This window comes from Dromaius novaehollandiae, chromosome W, assembly GCF_036370855.1.
Source record: "Dromaius novaehollandiae isolate bDroNov1 chromosome W, bDroNov1.hap1, whole genome shotgun sequence".
Lineage (NCBI taxonomy): Eukaryota > Metazoa > Chordata > Aves > Casuariiformes > Dromaiidae > Dromaius > Dromaius novaehollandiae.
In genome coordinates, this window is record NC_088130.1 from 66,742,084 (window position 1) to 66,762,683 (window position 20,600).

The 20,600-nt window shown below is 45.0% G+C and overlaps 1 protein-coding gene across 1 annotated transcript in view; it reads left to right on the forward strand.

Annotated features, from left to right (window-relative positions):
- The window catches only part of LOC135324488 (urea transporter 2-like), a 320,822-nt gene that overhangs the window by 262,840 nt on the left and 37,382 nt on the right, over positions 1 to 20,600 (forward strand). The window contains exons 5-7 of the mRNA XM_064500982.1: positions 16,324 to 16,510; positions 18,818 to 19,007; positions 20,417 to 20,545. Coding sequence (XP_064357052.1) covers positions 16,345 to 16,510; positions 18,818 to 19,007; positions 20,417 to 20,545 — 485 coding nt within the window. The 5' untranslated portion in view covers positions 16,324 to 16,344. The remainder of the gene's footprint in view (positions 1 to 16,323; positions 16,511 to 18,817; positions 19,008 to 20,416; positions 20,546 to 20,600) is intronic.

Below are 20,600 nucleotides of genomic sequence, written 5' to 3' on the forward strand. Positions count from 1 at the left end.
GAAGGTAATAAACATTAAAATAAAAATATAAACAAGTCTATAAACCAAACCCTGAAGACATTTGCCATATGTAATGTAACTTTTATACCTCTTACTTCATAACGCATAACTTTCAGAGAGAATTAATTTAATCCTTTTGGTAACCTTACCCAACCCCAATCAAGTAATAGGTAGTAAGAAAAACAATTATATGCACACACAGTAAGCTTTCATTTAGTTCAAGTGGTGATTCAAGTATTTTGATTGCATAATAAAGACCTGAAACTCATTTTACCAACAGCAACACTGAAACCCCAGCAACTTTCTACGTGAGACTGCCTGGGTATTTAAACTGCACTTAAGTTTTTAAAACAGAGATTTTACAGGACACTTATCTGTGCTGGCCTCTCCAAATTTCATCAGTTATTAGCCGTGATTCAGTAATACACTGAAAATACGGGAGCAGTCTTGCAGACGGGACTGGGCCTACGGCCAAAGTGTGCTGCCAGACCAATAACCGGCAGCGCCGGAGGGAATGACGCCGGGGCCGTATCCGAGCGGGCAGGGAGGCAAGGACCCGCTGCCCCCACGCCCATGCAGGGCCACCCGCAGCAGAGGCTGCAGCTGGGAGCGCGTCAGGCTGAGCTGGTGCCAGGGCTTGGAGGGGTCTCTCTTCACCCAAGGCTCCGCTCAACGTGGCCGAGCTCTCGGTAGGAGGCCCAAGGGGCCCCACGCCGTCTGCGTGACTCCAGGCAGAATGCACCTCCTGGGATACTGCAACGGAGTTGCCAGGACAGAGACATAGCTCCTTTTTTTTCTTTCTTTTTTTGGGCTTTTTCATGGGCAAACATGCCAGCCTTAAGCGTCCCAAGTCCAAGTCTCAGTTTCCCCACCTGTAAAATGGAAAACCAGACCCTTCACACACCGTTCCAAGGCTCAGGATATGGTTGTTTCTAGAGCAGACTGAGGCCTTAGGCAATGGAAGAACCACCAGGATCAGAAAGTCCAGAGACAAAAGAAGATATAACCTGCAGAGAGAATACTTAAGAGGCTTTGAGAAGCAAGAAAAATTAGCTCCGTACTAATAAAACCCTGTAGATTTTGCTGCCCTTGAGTTCTGGTGATGCAGCTGAGATACCTACAGTATATAGTGCGGTATGGTATGGTATGGTATGGTATGGTATGGTATGGTATGGTATGGTATGGTATGGTATGGTATGGTATAAAGGGTGCAATCCTGTGAAGAGCTTCGTTGTTAGCCAAAGGCAAGATACACAGATCGATCATTATTATGATTCACATCAATTAGTTTTAGTGCATCAAGGCAGTTACGAGGCAGGAATTGCAATGCCAAATCCCGTCCCATGTATCTGGCTGCAAATGACAGCTGAACTTCAAAACTAATTCCCTTTTCCAGATTCTCAGCTTCTTAAGCATTTACAACTTAAAACACTTATCTCTCCCATTACCTCAACCAACTTGTTGATATGTCAGATGAGGAACATGTTGGCAAATTGGCTGCAAATGTTTCTTGTCCTTCCCCTAGCATGTCCAAAACACACAGATTACGCCATCCTGAACTCACATAAACTCCCAACTGTGTTTATTTCAGAGCTGTTAAGCTGACTTGACTTTTCAAATTGATACAAGGAAATAGAAACAAATCACTTTACAGCCTCCAAGTTGGCTTCTGCTGCCCAAACATCTTTCTTTGTGCCTCAGGCCTCAACAATTCTCCACCAAATGGGTCTGAGAACAAGCCATGCCGATGAGTTAGTTCTCACACATGTCTTTTAGGGCCTTTCACACTCAGATCTTTTTCTTTTTTTTTCTTTTTTTTTAATTCTCAAATGTCTGGCTTTCTTTGATCATTCACATGCTTACTAAGGACCTTGCCAATGTCCATTTAAACCAAATGATGTCTTCTCAAACGGTACTGGGTCAGGCTGTCCAAAAAGCGATCTTACAACATTTTTCTCTAGTATATTTAATCTACAATGAGAACCGTGCAAATAATTGACTTTTCATTTTAATGCCTGAACTTAAAAACTAAGAAAAAAAATTAGCGTTGGATCAGTCTGAAACTATTTCATTTCTCTCAAAGGAATGAAAACAAGCACACAAACACAATAAATGTTTTATTGCGGTATTTTTCCTCCTTTGAAAAATTATCGCTGAATTTAGCTAAAGTAGGCTTTAAAGACATCAAAACTGTAACTCTTTGATTTTTCCCTCCCTGCATTTGCTCTGTTTTATTTTCTTCTGACAAAGTACTCTACTAAATACAGCTGTTACTTCTAGATGCGGAGTGACCTGAAACTTCTTTTTTCGCAGTAAAAATGCATCTGCCTCTCAAAAAATATTCTTCTACATACTAAGGGGGAGAGAGAGAGAGAGAGAGAGAGGTTTAACCTTTTCTTCCCTGATAGGGCAGAACAAAGTGATATTTCTACTCTTCCACAAACATTTTGGCCAGGAATTTCAAATGCTCTAAGACCGTTACTAAAACCTCTCTGCTAACTTCGGCGGTAGGTGTTCTTTCATCATCCCTAACAGCAAAAGCGGAAGAGCGAACAACGTTTCGCGATGGGAACTCGCGATACCCTGCCTGGAAAGCAGTATTCCCTCGTGACGGGGCAGGGAGCTCCGCCGCGGCATTTTGCTTGTACTGTAGAGGTGGAAAACATAATCTGTGGCTCAGAGGAGAAATACCTGACATCTAGGGCAACATTATTTATAGCGTGTTTCTTTCATTGACTGTATCACCATAGCTTTTCAGCTCTTCCTAGGAACACGGGAAATCCCAGAGCGGCCTCGTGCAAGGTATTTTGGTCCGTAACAAGGACCCCTGGGTCCATCTTGACCCCAAATCTAACCCTGCCTTTGGCTCCCAATGAGGCACTCGGACTAAGGGATTCAAATCAAGTGGAAGCAGCCCTCGGCTTTTCTCTTCGCAACTGGCAAACGTCAGCCAAAACCCTGGCTTTCGAATTCAACTTTTCATGACCCTCCAAACTAATCCCAACCTTAGCACTGGCTTCAGTACAACTGGCAAATTCATATTATAAACCTCGTTATGCATCCTTTAGTCTCATAAACCCTACATTACCCAAGCACTGGCTGCAGAGAAGGCACTCAAGGTCTCACAAGCCTAAGAACGTGGCACTTAAATAAGCTGATTCTAGTTAGCCATTTCCTCCACATGACAGGCAACCTTCATCGAAACAAAATGCTGCACTTGGAGCATTACACTAAAACTAGCCCTAAATCTAACTTTGGCTATAGATAAGGTAGATTCTTCTGTGTGAAGAGGCACTGAGAGTAAAACAAGCTGATATGAACTGCATTTTCCTTCACAGTAGTGCCAAAGTTCAGCAATATGTTTGGATCTGCAATGCTTCCTTTCAAATCCCCTAAAAGTAATTTGAACAATAATATACGGAATGAAAAAGGTATAAAGCGCCACAGAAAACTTTAGCTTAAGGCATTCAAATAAACTGATACCAATATTCTCCATCATAGGAGTAACACATTTGAAAATAACCTTAGCTCTGTAACCACCAGTTTCACAGAAACCATACCTAATCTAAGCCTAGCCTGTGCTAGGAATATATATCATGCAAAAATTTAGAGTAAGGCAACCAAATCAGCTGGGAGCAACACATAACTTTCCCCCATAGGATCAACAAAATTCAACCCTAATATTCATTCTGCAGCAATCCTTTTCACAGCTATAACTCTATGCCAACACTAGCTTCTTACAATAAAAGGCGCACACTGATAACCAAAAATTAGGAATACAGCATTTTTTAAAAAAAACACTGTAAAAATCCTGAACATATCTCTTGTGAACAAATTTTAAAAGTTCAAATATAATCCCAAGACTGCTTCCCTGTTCTCCCAAATCACCTCTGCACCTGCAACCAATCTTAAACCTCAGACAACCCAGGGTGCCCAGCCCAAGGGTGAGCCATTCAAACTGACGCACGCACCAGCTGTGGGAGTGAAAGGGGTTTTATTCACATGCATGGGCTGCAGCTGGGAATACATCATGCAGAGACACTACTACCACATTTTCACCTCTTTCCACTCAAATAACAAAGTATGAATTGCAGGAATTGGCTACGACTTTGGCTCTGCTTCCATGTTTCACAGACCCTAACTCTAACCTGTCTCCAACTCCCACTCCCTCATTTCCTTTCCTCTAGATGAGTTGAGCATTGACCTAATCCTGGCTCTCCAACCCTTCTTCTCTGGAAGCCCAACCTGAGCATGTATCCAGCCCTTGGCAGGTCTATTTACAGTACTCACACTTGCAAATGAAACACAGGAGTAGGTCTGGCAAAATACTCTTACCGCTCTCCCACCCCTTTCTTCACAAGCATCAGTGTTTCAGCTAGAGTAGATGCCTGCACACATCCTAGTCTCACTTGTCCACTGTACCCTAGGCACTAACCCCACTCCCAATATTCACTAGGGAATAGGCATCCACTGGCCCCAGGTCCCACCATAGCCAAGGCAAACTCTCATCTCGGAAAAATCACCCTCTGCGTGAAAAGATAAATCAATAAACTGAGATGTGAAGCCTTGAATTTCACAAATCCTAACCCTGGCTATATTTTGAAGTCCACAACTCAGGTGATAAGTCTCCAGCAAACAAAAAGCAGATTCTGGTGCTGGCGGACCTCCTCAACATTTTCATTCGTCTCTGGTCCAAACTCTCTCTTCTTTAGGGGGGAAAAAAAAAAAAAAAGAGGAGATACATATATATTTTTGACAATGTTTTCCATAGGAATAATATTTCCAGTCTTTCTGATAACAAGCTACAAATGTCCATGAAAGGATGATTTTCAGTGCCTGGATACATATTTACTACCTCTCAAAGCCATAACTCCTCCATTTCATTATTTCCCGGTGAACGCCACCAGGAGCCTAGTTTGGCACCCAGTGATAACATCACCCCATCTTTCTGGGGAGGGCTGAAACTGAAACTTGACACAACACAGTGTGGACTCAGAGCAAGCTAGAAACATCCCCCTTTGCCTACCCAGCACACAAGGCACACTCGCATCGTGGTGTCCAGAGTGAGCGACCTAGGGAAGGTCATCTACCTAGGACCCTGGTATGATGGACCCTTAGATATGTCTGTCTAGGTCTACAGACCCTACTTTAATGAAGCATACATCTCCTGGGCCTTGCAAAACTGAACACCACAGGCCCAGAATCGTCCATTTTCCATCTTTGCTCTCTCCTGCTTTCCCACCCGGAGTTGATCTTTCTTTGGTTTGGCACGGTCCCGCTCAGAGCTGTGGTATCCCCTCCATTAGTAAAAACCTAGGAGGCTGCTTGGCATAACCTCTTCTGCCCAGACAACAGCATAACCTGTCAGATGCTTTCACAGTCCAAGGGGTAGGAGACAGAGCTGCTGTCTGCTCATTGCACAGCACGAGGCAATCTGCTGAATGACAGGTACGCAGCGGAGGAATTTATCAAGGAGAAACAAGTCAAGCAAGTTCCCAAGGTACAAATCTGACATGCACGCACTTGTCCAACACTGGGCTGGTTCAACAGCTCATGGCCCGCGCTGACAAGGGGAGGTCCGCTGCACGTCTCTGCTGATGTTGCCTAGGTGCACGGGCAGCGAGCGAGCCAGCCGAGCCTGCACAAGGAGCGCGGTGGCAGGCAGGCACGAGAAACCAAGAAATCTGACTGTGCATCAGCCATCAGAGAAACAAAGATGAGGGTTATAGTAAAGGAAGCAGGAGGCAACGTAGCAGGGCAACCACCGAGAGCGTGCGTAGCTCCTGCTCGTGTTAGGGCAAGCTCGGTGGCAGGCAGCAAATATCTTCTGACCATGAACAATCTCCCTGGTGTGTCTGCTGGGAGGATGAAAATTTCCTTTGCCTCCTCCACAAACCTACTGCTTAATAGCTTTGCCACAGCAGTCAGAGGTCCTGGACCACATGCTGCCCTTCACATTAGAATTAGGATTAAACTAATTTCTGCGTTTGTTATCTGACCCTCAAAGCACTCAAACTGAATTTAAAAACTTTTTGAATTTCTGATAAATAATACTCACCTCTGATTAAAAATATCATTTATTCAGGTTTCACATGCTTTCAAATTTATCAGATCCTTGTCACAACTCTGTGTGTGATTCCAGCATCCTGCTTAAACACAAACACATTGACCACCAAAAATATGCCAAAGATGTCTTCTGACGGTAGAAGGCATATGATGTTGCAGTTATATGATATTACAGTTCCCAGAGCACAATAACAAAACACCAGAGGAAAAAGTTTGTAGCCACAAAACAAAGAACTCCACAGAAATGTGGAAATCTCAGGAAACAGTGATTTTCTCCTGAAAAACGTTAATGCTATTCAGCTTTTAGCGTTCCAGGTTTCCATTCTAAAAATCACACTTCATTTTATCTGTAACCTCTTATTACAGATAGGTTAGACTGTATTTTTAAAAGGTTAAAGCAACATGAAATATTTTAAAAGATCCAAAATTAAAAAAAAAAGCAATTTTCAAGTTTTTATGTTAGAGACTTTTGTAAAGGAGGGGGGGTCATTCTGCTTTAGCAAAGCACCCCATTTCAAAATTCTGAAATTCTTTGCAAAACAGCATTCCACTTTTTCATCAAACTCTTTGCCTGGCTATAAATAGATATACTTAGTAACCTAGATGTGGCCTGCAGATATATCCACTGGTGGAAGGGGGTGCAGGACTGCAGTGGAAGGTGCACTGGTTCAGTAGCCTGCAGGAACCCAGCTCGCTCCTGCAGCAGACAAGCCCCCATCGCTAGCAGTGCCTGGAGCAGCTTTTACGTACATTAGCGCAAATCCAGAGCAGCTCCACCGAGGCTGATGGATACGACCCTTCTCTCACTTATATTAGTGGTATTCTATTAACTACAAAGGGATAAATCCTGAGATGAAAACCAGACTCCATCAAGTAAACTCTGGACTTAAGCTGCTGCGGCAGAACGGACTCGGGGCCATGGAGCGGTGCCAGGTTCTGCCAGGAGACTTGGCAGCTCTGAAATGATCACCTGCAACTCTTGCTCCTCTCCACTTGCTCCATCTTGGGGTCTGACACAAAGGCCATTAACGCTATGGGAATCCCTCCATCGCATTCAGAAGCCTTAAGGCCACTTCCCCGTGTGCAAGCTTCATTCGTCTTGCTCATGAACAGCAAGATATCTGCGCAGGCTTGGATATAAAACCCAGCACTCCGGTACGGCTATATTCCTGTAAGGTGCCCTACATTTCATTTTCTTCTAGTCAGTAAGTTCCAGTGCCGTTAGCAGCTCGGGAAATTTGGCTTGTCGTCTATAATCTTTGAAGTGTAAACTTCAGATTCATGCAAAACAGAGAGCAGAAGTGATGAATGTATTTTCAGGTGAGTAATGCTGCAGACTTCAAAGGTTCAGTATTAAGTCTGCGAAGCTTCTTAAAGATTGTCACCTGAGTTTCTCAAAAGCTGGCTGAAAATGCATCTGTACTTCCAGATAAATGTATTCTTTGATCTGAGTGATAAAAACAACTGGTTTTCTACATGTAAACTCCTTTTTTGTAAATGTTTATGAACTGTGGGAAATTATGTCTCTGCCAGAATTTAAAATAAAGTGATTCAATAGGTTTGCTTTACATTTACCATTCATTATACTACTAACATAGCAGGAATCCCAACAGAGTTTTCAAGAAAGGTTCATGGTGTTGTAGTTACCAGGGAAACACACGATAAATTGTTGCTATCTAAGAAAGAAAATCCCCATTAACTTTCTATTAAAGAACACGCGATGTGAACTATATAGAGAAATGCCTTTATGGTTACCCTATTAAAACACTGTATGTTTTCCTTCAAATCTTAACCAAATATTGGCCAAGGTCTGACATTTTTATTCATTGTGAACAGCATCTAGCACTTTACAGTCTGTGGTCTACCATGTATTGTTAAAGACAGTCCAGTATTCAGCTGGTTTGGCCCAGGAACAGCGGACGCCGGGTGATAGTTACCGCCGTTAAAACGTTTACAGGCGCAGTTCTGTTGGTGAGAGGTTTGATTTTTTCATGCTATGCTAGCGAAACCCCTGGTGTAACTCACACCAAAATGAAGTTCTTTTGCCAATCCCCAGGATTTGTACGGGGTACCGAATCCAAGTGGGAGGGTTTACAGCTACAGCTACCAACTAACTCTTTATAGTACAGACGAGGTCTCTGAGTGTGCACCTATGGCATCAGTATTTTAGTTTGGACCTGGAGCACACTTTTGAAATGGATCTCCCGATTGCCTCTCCTTAATATGCTTCAGTTCACACCCCAGAGTGGTCTCAGACCATGCAAAGTGGATTTCTTTCGGATGAAACTAAACCAAAAGGTATGCTCCAGAAGTGAAGCTAACGTGCTCCAATCAGCCATGATATTAAGCCACATGAACCAGATTACAGCTAGCTTCAAATAAAAAAGAAAGCATTTATAGCATGAACATCATAACGGTTTCATTCAACAGCTCTGCTCATACTGGGCTGGTCTCCTTGCTAAAGGTGTATTTAGCCTGACACTTTTCCTCCTCTCTATTTCCCCTTTGCATTACGTGGAATTGGCCTTGGTCTAAAGTAAAGTGTTACACGTCCCAGACCACTCTGCCCATGGCAGATCAGTGGTGGAGACATGGATCCTTCAACCCCACCTTGCCCTCCGTGCTCCAGGGCTGAGAACACCACATGCCTCAGCTGCACTGAGATATCTTCCTTGTTCACATCTGCCTTTGCAGATCAGAAGGCCAGTTTAAGAAGTTATCACTCTGGACTGTTAACCACCGCCTCTCAGAGGGAGTAATGACCCCTTACTCAGCCTTTGGGACTGGCCACAAGAGCTGCTCCTACCTCATTACAACACTAACAGGCTGCCAAAAATCGTATCTTGAGCAGCAGCTAAATTAAATATGGTTTCTTCCACATTAAAATGTGCTAAAAGCACCTCATCCTCTCCTTCCCACCATCAGTTACAGTATCTCAGCTAGGCAGAAGGTAGCTTCCAACCAAGAACAGTAATTTTTACTGCTACTTCAAACATTTGACTGTCCATGTCTGTCACACTCAAGCCTTACAGAATAAGACCCAAAACCACAGTGGTAGCTAAGAAGGATCATTCTCATTTAATAGGTGGCCCCAGAGATAAGAAGGGATGTTCAGCAGACACACAGAACCTGCAAGATTTAGACAGAGCCTGGATGTGAGGCTCTAGACTGAGCTGAAAGAAAAGCAAGAGCTACATGTGGGGCAGACAGGATGGTGACAGATGGGAAAGGGAAACCATACTGAGCCTAAGAGCACTGACTCCAGAGACCAGAAGTAGGGCTTTCTTTGGCATGTCCATGGACACATCCCTGTTCCAGATCAGACAAGGTGGCTGTTTGAAAATCTCTCTTAACTCCCCTGCCAGTTCTCCAGCTAAAGTGCAATGTGCCTGTCTCTTCTCTTGTAAGAAAAGGCTGGTCCTGCTTATAGTCACGTCTCTAAGGCCGTAACCCTTTAAAGGAAGGCTGATTACAGGGAAATTGAACTCTCTTTGAAGGCAGAGCACAGGTCCCACCCCTCTTCTCAGCACCCAGGTCGTTTTGCCGGTTTCTCTGAACACTCAACTTCTCGGGCATCGTAGCAGAGCTGGGCCACTACTCCAGCTGGAGGTTAGACATCACGCAACTTCACACTGTGGATTTAGCCTCAGCTTTAAATCAGTGTCATCAAGATGTAAAATAATGGAATGAAAGTCTCATTTGAGTCAGCTGGACTAAAACGTTGATCTGTTTTCTTTTTCCTCTCCTTATTTTTATTTTTACTGGTCTATTTCTTAAATTCATTCCTAAAACAAGCAGACCTTTTTTGTTTCCATTTGCAAAGGATGAAAAAAAGAGAGTGAGACACACATACAAAGCCAAAAAGAAACAGAGAATCCAAGTGGAGAGGTATGTGTTATTGGACAAGTGTTTAATTTATGGAACTTGGCCCGCAGAACAAGAGTTTGAATTGTACTTCAATAAGTGGAGCTCTTAGAATAAATGTGGCTTGTAAAGTTGTTTTACAGTCTGCTTTGCAGAGCAGCCAACACCTCATGGAAACCTTTGAAAAACATTCTGTTTAGAAGCGACAGTGTTTATATTTCATATTTTCTCTATTTGTTTTCCCCTCTGGTTTTATAACTGAAACCATATGCAGGAAAACAGGATTTTTGGGTCTTAAAATATCTACCTGGGCTGACTACTTTTATTATTAAAAAAACAGTTTGCATTTTGAAAATTCTTTATATATTAGGCACTTGGTTCAAACACTAACTTGCCCTTGTTTGATTCCCCAGTCAGCTACAGATTTCCTGAATGATCTTCGGATAGTCGCTTAGCTGGGATTCATCTCCCCCCTCCCTAGGTGTATGCAGTGCAGCTGTCTACATCTAAGCTGGCTGGTTATTTTCCCCACTATAGACAACAAATGCAACAGAGTTTAGGACATGATTCCTCTGCGCAGGATGAGATGGGACGAATCATGCTCTAGACCTGTCTATTGCCCAGCTCTCCACTGACTGTGGTGGGAGTCTGGGTAAGTTGCTCAGATACAGACACCCACACCAGAGATGCCCTTGTTGTGTCAGAGAGATCCCATCCGAGTCTTTCTGCGTAGCCAAAGGAACAACACAGACATCTCTGGAAGGAAATCTATCCCACCATGAGAACGTCAATGGACATACCTGGGTGAATTGCCCCAGGGACAATACCCATCTCTCTACATTGACTAGAGAGAGTCAAAACTATAAGCCTTTAGATGGCTAATGGGAATTGAGAGGAATCCTGCTCTACCAAGATCATTTAGGAGACCTGTGGTAAAGCAGGAAGTCAAACCCTCCTTCCCCATGGTCACACACACATACATATATATGTACGATCCATACATGAACTGCATCAGTGCACCAGCTCACCAAGAGGCTAGGACAACCCAACAAATAGACTTTGTGCCTCCCTTCGTCAGATTGGGAGATACTGCTGCAGTGGAGGGGACAGAAGAAGCAGTACAGAAAAATATCTCCTTGGAGCTAAGCTTGGTATTGCATTATATAGAGCACAGATTGGAAAGGAAGATACAGAAAGGCTCCAAGACCACATCATAAAAGCCAAGTATCTAAATTAGGATGTAAGAGTCATATTTAGCCACGTAAGTTAAATTGCCCTGATTGCTAACTCTATTGTGTGGTAGTTGTGTTTATACAGATATGACAGAACTGCCTTGGAACGTGGGTTCATTTAATGCCTGTGATAGGAAACAAGTTTATTTAAGTATTTCATTTCTTTCATGTGGATTTGTTTTTTTATTTAAAAGTCTGTGGCTAAGCATTTTTTTACCTGCTTTCTGCAACTGTATTACATTCAGCTTCGGTGACTATTTTGAAATGCCCTACTTTGTTCATTTATTTTCAGTGTCACGGGCTGATCCCTGGTAGAGCCTTGCTCAGTAAAATCATTACGACTCAGCCAAGCATTCTGTCACCATCCCAAAGTTTTGCCTTCTAGCTGTACACTGTATTTCTTTACAGATTTCTTTTTTATTTCTTTATGGTCTGCTCTGAGAGCAACGTGCTTTTACAAACTGTTTCTTTTCAAGTCCCTGTGAGGCCACATCCCTTGAAGTCAAAACTTTTTCTGATCACCTCTGTGCTTTCAGCCTTCCCGGCTCCCCTGCCGATTTCTTTTAATCTCCGTGTCCTGGAGTCAGGTGATACCATGGGACTTGCATTAAAAAAAGAACTGAAGTTTCTAGCCTGGGTGATTACATGGGAAAGCTACCAAACACGACGACAAAAGACTCATATCCTGAAAATGAACATGCAAACCCAGGACTCGTTTAAATATCTTGTAATTTTAAAGCCAGGATTTTCACTTTGAGGAGGGAGGTTAAAGCACAGGCTTGCAATACTAGGAAAGGAGGAAAGAACGATTGCCCAGGCTTGGCTTCAGATATCTTAGTTTAAGGCTAAGCTGCCTATACAAACAGTAGAGAGAGTGGAAGTCTAGAGTCATAGCTCCAAGCACACCTTCCCCAGTGGAAAAGCTGGTTTAAGTTTCACACATCACCCACCTCCCTGGTCCCACATCATCCCACTGTCCATGGCCCACTCAACTGTACCGTTATTTTTTGTGGGGCCATACAATAAGCCAGATCGCTGCAGGAAGACAGGTGAAAGCTGTCCTCTGGCCTCCCTCCATAAAATTTAAAATCGCATCATGGCCCAGCACTGCACCAGTGAACCGATGGAGGGTACAAACTGCAGGTCAGTGTGGGAATTGCAGAGTTTTCTATCATACAACATTAATACGAGAACTCCTCAGTCTCACTAGGCTTCAAGCACTTCTTTAGGGTGTGTTACCGTGCTACCCAATGAATATGTTCTCAAGGAACACAAGCCAGAGTTGAGACCTCTAAGAGGCCTAAATTCAAATCTCTGTGCTGTCATTATCCTGCATACTACAGACTGCTATACCAGTAGTCTATTCGGAAATGCATGGGCACAGCTGGATCAAGAGATGGGCCCAAACCACCAGGTATTACACCGCAGCCTGAGAAATGTTCATACGAAGCAGGACAGCTCATTACCACACTCATGAATCAGTGTTTGCTGACAAAACGCCCGTTTCTCAAGAAATTCCCCATCAGCCCTAGGTGTGCCATAAGTGATTCAGGCTCTCATTAGCCCTAATTAGCCAATTGTTCAAAAGATTTTTCTATTATTCATGGAGGATGGAGTCTGCACCACAGAGTACAGGCCTATCGACTGGCAGGTGCTCACTGCAAAGAAACTGTCTTTCCAGGGTGATGTTCCTGCAGAGATCCCTGAAGGACCTTCTCTAGCTGTTTGAGCCCTTGAGCCTCTCTGCTGCAGGGCCCTATGGTTTACCACCACGGCGGTGTCGAGCATTGCAGCATCCCCACATCTCTTTTTGCACATTTTCTCTCTGTAAAAAGTTGGTAATTCTTCAGCCATCTCCTCTAGTTCTGTCCCAGGTTGCCTTCCTGTCTGAGGTGGGTTAGCTTGCTCTCTTCTACACAGAGATTGTTCCCTTCTCATCCATAGGGAGATAGCAAACAGGAATCATAGGAAAAGAGTATAATTTCTTCTTAGCCCCATAGCTTTGGTGCTGCTTCTTGATGCAGATTACAGGCCTGTTACAGATGGCTCAGTGATTTAAAGCACTAGCCTGGGACTCCAGATCCCTCTTCTATAAACTTCAAGGTTGACCTTGGCAAAATCTTTTAGGCTGGAATGTCTCTCACTTAAAAATAGCCATCTAAAGTCTCAGCAACCAGGCTGAGCAACTAGAGCAACCAGGCTCTATAGCCAGTGGAAAGACAGAGGCACCCCCTTGTTCACATCTAAGATAGGTGTATAAGGAAGAAAAAAAGTCATGAATGACTCTCCGGAGGTGCTAATCTTTCCCTGTATTGACTGCAAAGGGCTTTCACGTGACTGCTTTGCACTGTACACCTAAAAGTTAAATTATGTGAGAAAGGGCCAGAATTTTAAAAATACATAGGTCCCAATTTCAGTGGGAATTAGGCACTCTTGTAAATCTGGGCTTTAGAAGCTTTGCAGTGATGTTTCTGCTTTGTAAAACAGAACAGTAATTTTTCCTAGCGAGGATCAAAATGACTGTAAGATGTTCAGATGCTATGAAGACATAGACACAACCATTCAGTACTTCTCCCTGTTGGATACAGTTGCACTGTGCTGCTGGTGGTGAATATTGTCCACAACAGAGGGGCCACTACCTTTCATTGCAAATGCATCCCCATGACTCGCAGTCCCATGAGATGTCCCAGCCTCCTTTATGTGGGTGCCACAGCAGCTGTCCAAGCCCACCCTATATTCTACCCTTAAACTCTTTGGAGAAGTCTCCTGGAAGGAGTGTGAGAAAACAAACAAAACAGGCAATACTGACCAGCAACATCAGCTAAATGTGATGTAAAGTAAGAGTTTGGGAGGGGAAACAACCCCTGTGACACCCTCTCTATGTGCTTGCCTGAGCCTTGCTCTGGAGTCTCTTCCTTGCTTGTGCTGTTGACCTCCAAAGCCTTCGTCCTTCCCAACAAACATGAGGTGTTTGCTTGATGCACCAAGGTTGAGTTTTTACCCATTTTCCTCTGCAGTCATTGGAAAGGATGGGAACTTCCAGGGGCAATTTGGGGCTACGGTGGATTGAATCCCACCTGAAGGTGCCTAAATCCACACCGACTACCAGGAAGCCCAGGGCAATGAGACATCTTACATACCTAAGTGTTTGTGGGATGAACTCAGGCACAAATGCCTCATTCCCGAGTGAGACCTGCTCTCCTCCTATCTCACAGGGATGTAGACTCAGAATATTTGACCATGAGCAAATTCCCTCAGCCTAAGAGACACGTAGGAGGAGAAAGGAGACTCCTGCTCAGTATCCCCTACACTGATATCCTCCTGGCTGCAAAAGCAGCCTTTCAGAGCCACAAGCAGCTAGCCAGAAATGACGGTCACCAAGGCTGCTCTAAACTGACCAGTGATTTGACTCAGCTGCTGGCCAGAATCAGATTACAGATAAGCAAAAAGAAGAAGAAGCCATCGCCTTTCTCTTCTTTTGCTCCTCTCTTCCTCCTGCACTAAGTGCATCTGGGCAGAACCTGGGAACCTGCCTTGCTCAGGACCACACAAGACAGCAGCAGCAGAAGAGGAGCATGGTTTTGGCGGTGCCTACTCCTTGTCTAACCACATCTGTTATTTATTACAAATACAGAAGGCTCATTGCCTTCTATAATCTGCCACTCCCTTAGGATCAAGCAAACTGAGCACAGGTTTGGTTTACCTTTTACAGGTACACCTAATTCCCTTGCTTGTCAGTACACCCAGTCTGAAGCTGATGCTTGTGCACAAGGTCATTACAAAGGCTATTGCTGCGGTAGGGACAAGCTGCCGGCAGAGAGAGCCAAAGCACTAGAGAACAAGAGCTGCGCGACGCATTTCCAGGGCTGCACTGAACACTGCTCTTCCTGCAGTGAACAGAAAAGCTCTGGTGATGTTCAAGAGCCCTCTTATTTGGGCATTGAGAACCACAGATGTTTTTGCTACCTGTCTGTCAATGTTCCTCCTTGCAGAATATCCTTCCCTCCAGCCAGGCATCCCTCCTGCTGCTGCTACAGGCTTTCTGCTGGCAGCCAGCCTGTCCAAGCTGCCAGAAACCAGACTGCCACCAGAAGGTGGTGCCCACAGTACACGAAACGCAGGGCAAGCTCTGCAGCACAGTCCAGTTCTGCTCAACACCTGGGAGCGGGGCCACACAGCTCCAAAACAATCAAAGCAAAACCACAGAGCAGCTGATGCCAGACTCCCCTGGCAAGTGCAATAGCATTTTTGCAAAAAATAACCTTCAGCGTCGCTCATCGGGGTGTGGTGCAGTGCAGTATATTTTATCTTAAGGGTTTATGCCTTAATGGGCTTTTTAATGAAGAGATCCCTGCAATCGCAATTAGGTGTTTAATAATCCCATGATCCTGCCTGGACATTCACCTGCTAATTAAAGAGCATACAACCATGAATCCATTTGGATCATCTGTCCAGAGCCACATTTGGATGTGGATTTCAGCACAATATTTTGCTGCTACCACAGTTTGCTCTTGATGGTCAAAAGCAGATGTGCAACAAGGAGCCAAGGGAGGCCATAGATTTGCTGTGATATACAAGAGCACTGACTCAGAATTAAGAGGAATACGTCTCCTCTGGTATTTTCTCATCTCCTACTGTCTGCTGCTGTACTGGCAATTTGCATCACGTCCCTCAGGCTCTCTCCTAGCTGAATCACAGCAAGCTCCCTCCTCAGCATCCGTGATAGCAGCCGTACCCGGCCACGCAGCACTGGTCAGCATGCAGGTACCAGTCAGCTGTGTGGCAGATATACATCTTCCAGCCTACCAGCAGCCCATCGCATGCTGCATCAGGGTGCAGTGCTGTGGGACACCTACAAACTGTGTCCCCCTTCCCAACTGCAGCTTCGTGCCACGGCTCCTTGACATCGGTTGGTCGCATCCAGACCCTGATCTCCAAAATTAGGAGATGGCAATGGCAGCAGTCACACCACTGCCATGGGCCATAGCACACATGGCTCCTGGCAGTGGTTCAGGCAGGGTCACAGCCATGTACATGTCTCTTCTCTATTGAATTGTCTCCTCCTTGACTAAGAACATCATCGTGGGGCTCTAAACTACAGCAGAAACTAGCCAGGCATAACCAAAAAGGTTTTCTAATGCACAGACTTTGTGATTTACAGTTCCCTCTTCAGCCTGAAGAGATGGAGCTTGGAGAAATTGTTGTTGCTGAAAGCCCTAGTGAGAGAAAGCTGTATGCGGAGAAGGAGCCAAGAGCCCAGGACCTGCTGCGGAGAAGTGGAAAGCAAATCCATCAGCTTTTCAGCTATCTCACAGGAGAAATGAAAGAATGTGGAGACTGGATGAAAGGTAAGCACATGGCTTGTGTTTGGGGCTCTCCAGGCAGGAACAGCCAGCGAGGAACACTTCCAGCACTTTCTAACACAGGGAGTAGAGGGGTATGGTCAGAGCTCACTGGGAACTTCTGCCTTCTCATCCCAAATCATTTAGTTCTCAGAAAATACTACTGCATCCTCTTGCCCTTACCATGACCACACACATAATTTAGCAGAGAGAAAAGAAATTTTTTACACTTAATCAGTCATGTGTCATTAGCATCATGTTTCTTATAGCAGTGCCCTGAATTACACATCAGGGCTGGGGAGTTGGTTTCATTTGTAAATGCTCTGGATCAATGAGTGTCCTCTCATCCATGTGTGGGCTGACAGCAGGGACTTGACTCCCGGCTGTGCAGGGAAATGCTCTTGTATTACCAGCCTTGGGGGAACAATAAGCATTGTGGGTGTTATGTAGCTATAAAATACAAAGCAAGTACTGATCTCCAAGTTTTACTGTGCAGGCAGGAACAATACATGACCAGATGGTGCATGTTACCCAGAATTACTACGGATATGGAGCTTTGACAGGTCATGTAAGACTGTGGGTCCTCTGTCAAGACTGGGTGAATTAACAGTACAACTCCAACAACATAAGAGGAGTAAGAGACAGTTGCATACCATCTGCCTGTGCAGTGGCTATCCCTGGGGAGGAGGCAGCCAAGATGCCCTCAGGCAGGGAGCTTGGCCAGCCCGCAATGCGATCCCCAACCGCTGGAGGATTTCTCCTCCTTCTTTTTCTTTACTCCGGTTGTCCACAGTTGGCAGACAGCTTTTGTTACTCAGTGCCCTGAAAAGCCTCCTGCCTCTCCCTACTAGTTATATTTGAATATTTACCGCTAATACTTGTGTCTGAAACCAACAGTGCTGCTGATATATTTCATAGCTCAACACCACACATCAGTAAAAATTATTTCAAATGAGCCCAGTCCTTTATCCACTTCTGAGGAACACCTTCCTCTCTCATTGTACCTGTCTAGTTCCCCAACAATGCAGAGCCTGGAGGAAGCTTGCTAAGCAGTCCCTTAGCTAGCACCAAGTGCTGGGGGATGCTGAGGAGGCCAGCGACCAGAATGGTACCCAGCTCTTCAGAGCTCCTCTATCCAGGTTACTGCCCTCAGAAAACAAGGCTGGAGACTTCGGTGCAAATACAACATAGAAAGGAAGTGGAAGAGAAGGGAGGTTGTTTTTAGGAATAAGCGACTGCTCAGATTAAAAAGTAGTCTGACACTTTGTGCCATGCCATATTAATAATTTAGTCAGTAATATATTATTAATGTAGGTGAGTAATTCAATTAATTTTAATATTTAAGAACATGAATGAAAGATGCATATACACATTACAGGAACAGGTGCTATATTACGTGCAAACAGAGCTTCTTTCTCATTCAAATACTCCTAGTGTGCATAATAACACACAGCAGTACAGAAAAGGTTACACTCTTCCCAGAAGCAAGTCAATTTGCAGTAGAAGAATCAGCAGCAAGGAGTTATTGCAGTGCTGCTGAGACCCTTCTCTGCACACTGAAATCACGAGGAACACCGTAGCTAGATAACATCCAACAGGCAGCCCCCAGCCCCACATACATCCCACCGCCCTTCTGTGCTCACCTGAGTACTCAAGCTCAGCACCCATTTCCCTCTGCTCTGTCCGGATTCAATAGTCTTCTCTGGAAAGCAATTCCCATCTTGTATAGGCCAAGCTGCCTCTTTCCACTGAGTACAGTCAGAACTGTAACTATTCTCTTAATTTAGGTTCTTCAGTTCCTGAAGTCCATTTTTAGGAAAGTAAACATCTTTGCCAGTCTGACCCCATTTCTTATATATGATGTGCTTCACTATTCTGAGTCTCTAGCTTTCTCCTTAACAGTAGAAGTGTTTTCTTTTCATATTTCCCTATACATACACAAACTAGTTTCAGTCTTTGCCTAAGTCCCTCTCTGCAGCTGAATTATACACAGAAGTAGGTCTGCTACCTCATTAAATTTGTAGCAGAATCTTCTGCAATCTACAAAGCAAGAAAGACTATTTCTGACCACCATAAATAAACCGATTTTTATTAATCCCTCCACAAACTTCATAGCAGTGCCCAGTCCATCCCTGTTAGCCTTTCAAGTGCCAGATGCAAAATATGTTCAGGCAGTAATAAATCAGAGACCCGTTTTACAGTCCTGCTGATACATCGCCCCTATTCTGCAGCCAGCGAGTGACTGTAAAGTGAGTGCGCTTTGAGTGCTGCAACGATGTCTTATCTCTAGGGCTTTTATTTGATCTCCTTCAGATAAACCCCTAATGGTTCAGCTCGTGGACTGGATCTTGCGAGGCACCTCTCAGGTGATGTTTGTCAACAACCCTCTCAGCGGGATGATCATTTTAGTGGGGCTTTTCATCCAGAATCCCTGGTGGATGCTCACAGGCTGTACTGGGACGGCTGTTTCGACATTAACAGCCCTGACCTTTGGTCAGGACAGGTAGGTGGTACCTCGCATCAGGGCACTTAATAAAAATTGATCATTACGTTATCAGGAACATATCAGTGGGTTGTAGCCCCGTATTTGTGCAGCTTTGGTCTCCAGAGGTCAGCGGGCAGATAGGCCAGGCTTGCGCGCACAACAGCACCACGTGGCTCCTTTCCCACCCCACGGGTCTCCGTACACGTACAGGTCAGCTCCATTTCTGAGTCCTTCCACAGCTGAACCTGAGGCATCCTCATCCAAGAGACCTCACACAGATTTGGGCAAAACCCCAAGTTAGCTGTGTTCCCACCCATCATGTCCACCCACTCACATGGCGAGTTATGTAGGAGACTCTGCTTTGGGGGAAATGGTGGTGGTTTTAGTCATGAGCTAGGCACCCAATGACCAAACACTGTCAGGGCCTAGGCTAGGGAACAGCCAGCTCAGATAAACAGGGGAAGCCATTGAACTCAAAACATCTCCAGCACTGGGTCATACATACCTCAACATGTCCTCTACTATCCCACCGCAATACCTCAGGCCCCCACAGCATCTCTCCTACCCATCACACAATACTTTCAACACCCTGCAGTGTCCCTTACAGGCCTCTAAATATCCCCACATGCCCCGCAGCATCTCCCCTATCCTTCACAACACCTCCAGCTCCTCAGAAGTCTCCCACAGCCCCATACAGGCACACACACTGCTCCATGTCACCCTTGGGAAGCCAACTGTGACTTGTTGCTTCCTCTTCTCTCTCAGTCATTGACTCTTTCAAGAGTTTTCGTTCCTAGAGAAGGGGGATTTGCAGGTGCAGACATGAGAGATTTCTTTTGATTTCTCTTTTCCTGCTTGTGTCCTGTTTTAAGACTCCATGGGTCATTCCAGCTAATCCAAGCTAAGGAGGTCTTGCAGTCCCCTCTGTTTAGCGTCCCTTCCCTTGGGCTAGGAGAGGCAGACAGTGGCACCTTCACAGTCTCAGGCACAGAAGTCCCCAAGTGCTAGGTTCACAGCTAAATGCCAGCAGACCAGCTTATGGATGGCACGGAGGTAGTTAGGTGAGGACAGCACTGTGGTCCCAGTGCTAGGGTCCCTGAGGAACTGGCATGTCATGATAGCTGATTGTAGCTGTGAGAGCAGACCATTATACCTGTCTGGTTACCATTAGGATATGCCATCATTTCAATCCCACAAGTTCTCCGAGTCACTCCAGATACCCCATCACCATTCAACAGGCTCCAAATTATGCCTTTCACATCCCAGTGTGGGTTGAGCATACAGCAACTACCTCACTGCTTTTTCATCGTTTCCCTATGGTCCCTTTACAAGGAGCAGGACACTTCGAAATTGCATTTCAGTGAGTCCCTGGGACAGGTCACCTTCAGCAAAGCTTACTTCCTTGCACATATTTCTTTCAATCGCAGGTCAGCTATTGCAGCAGGGCTGTACGGCTATAACGGGCTCCTGGTGGGACTGCTCATGGCCGTCTACTCTGACAAAGGGGATTACTACTGGTGGCTTCTACCTCCTGTGGGGGTTATATCCACAGCCTGGTAAGCATCACTTCTCTGTGCTCTGAACACCAGTCACTTCCCCTCTAGAGACGAT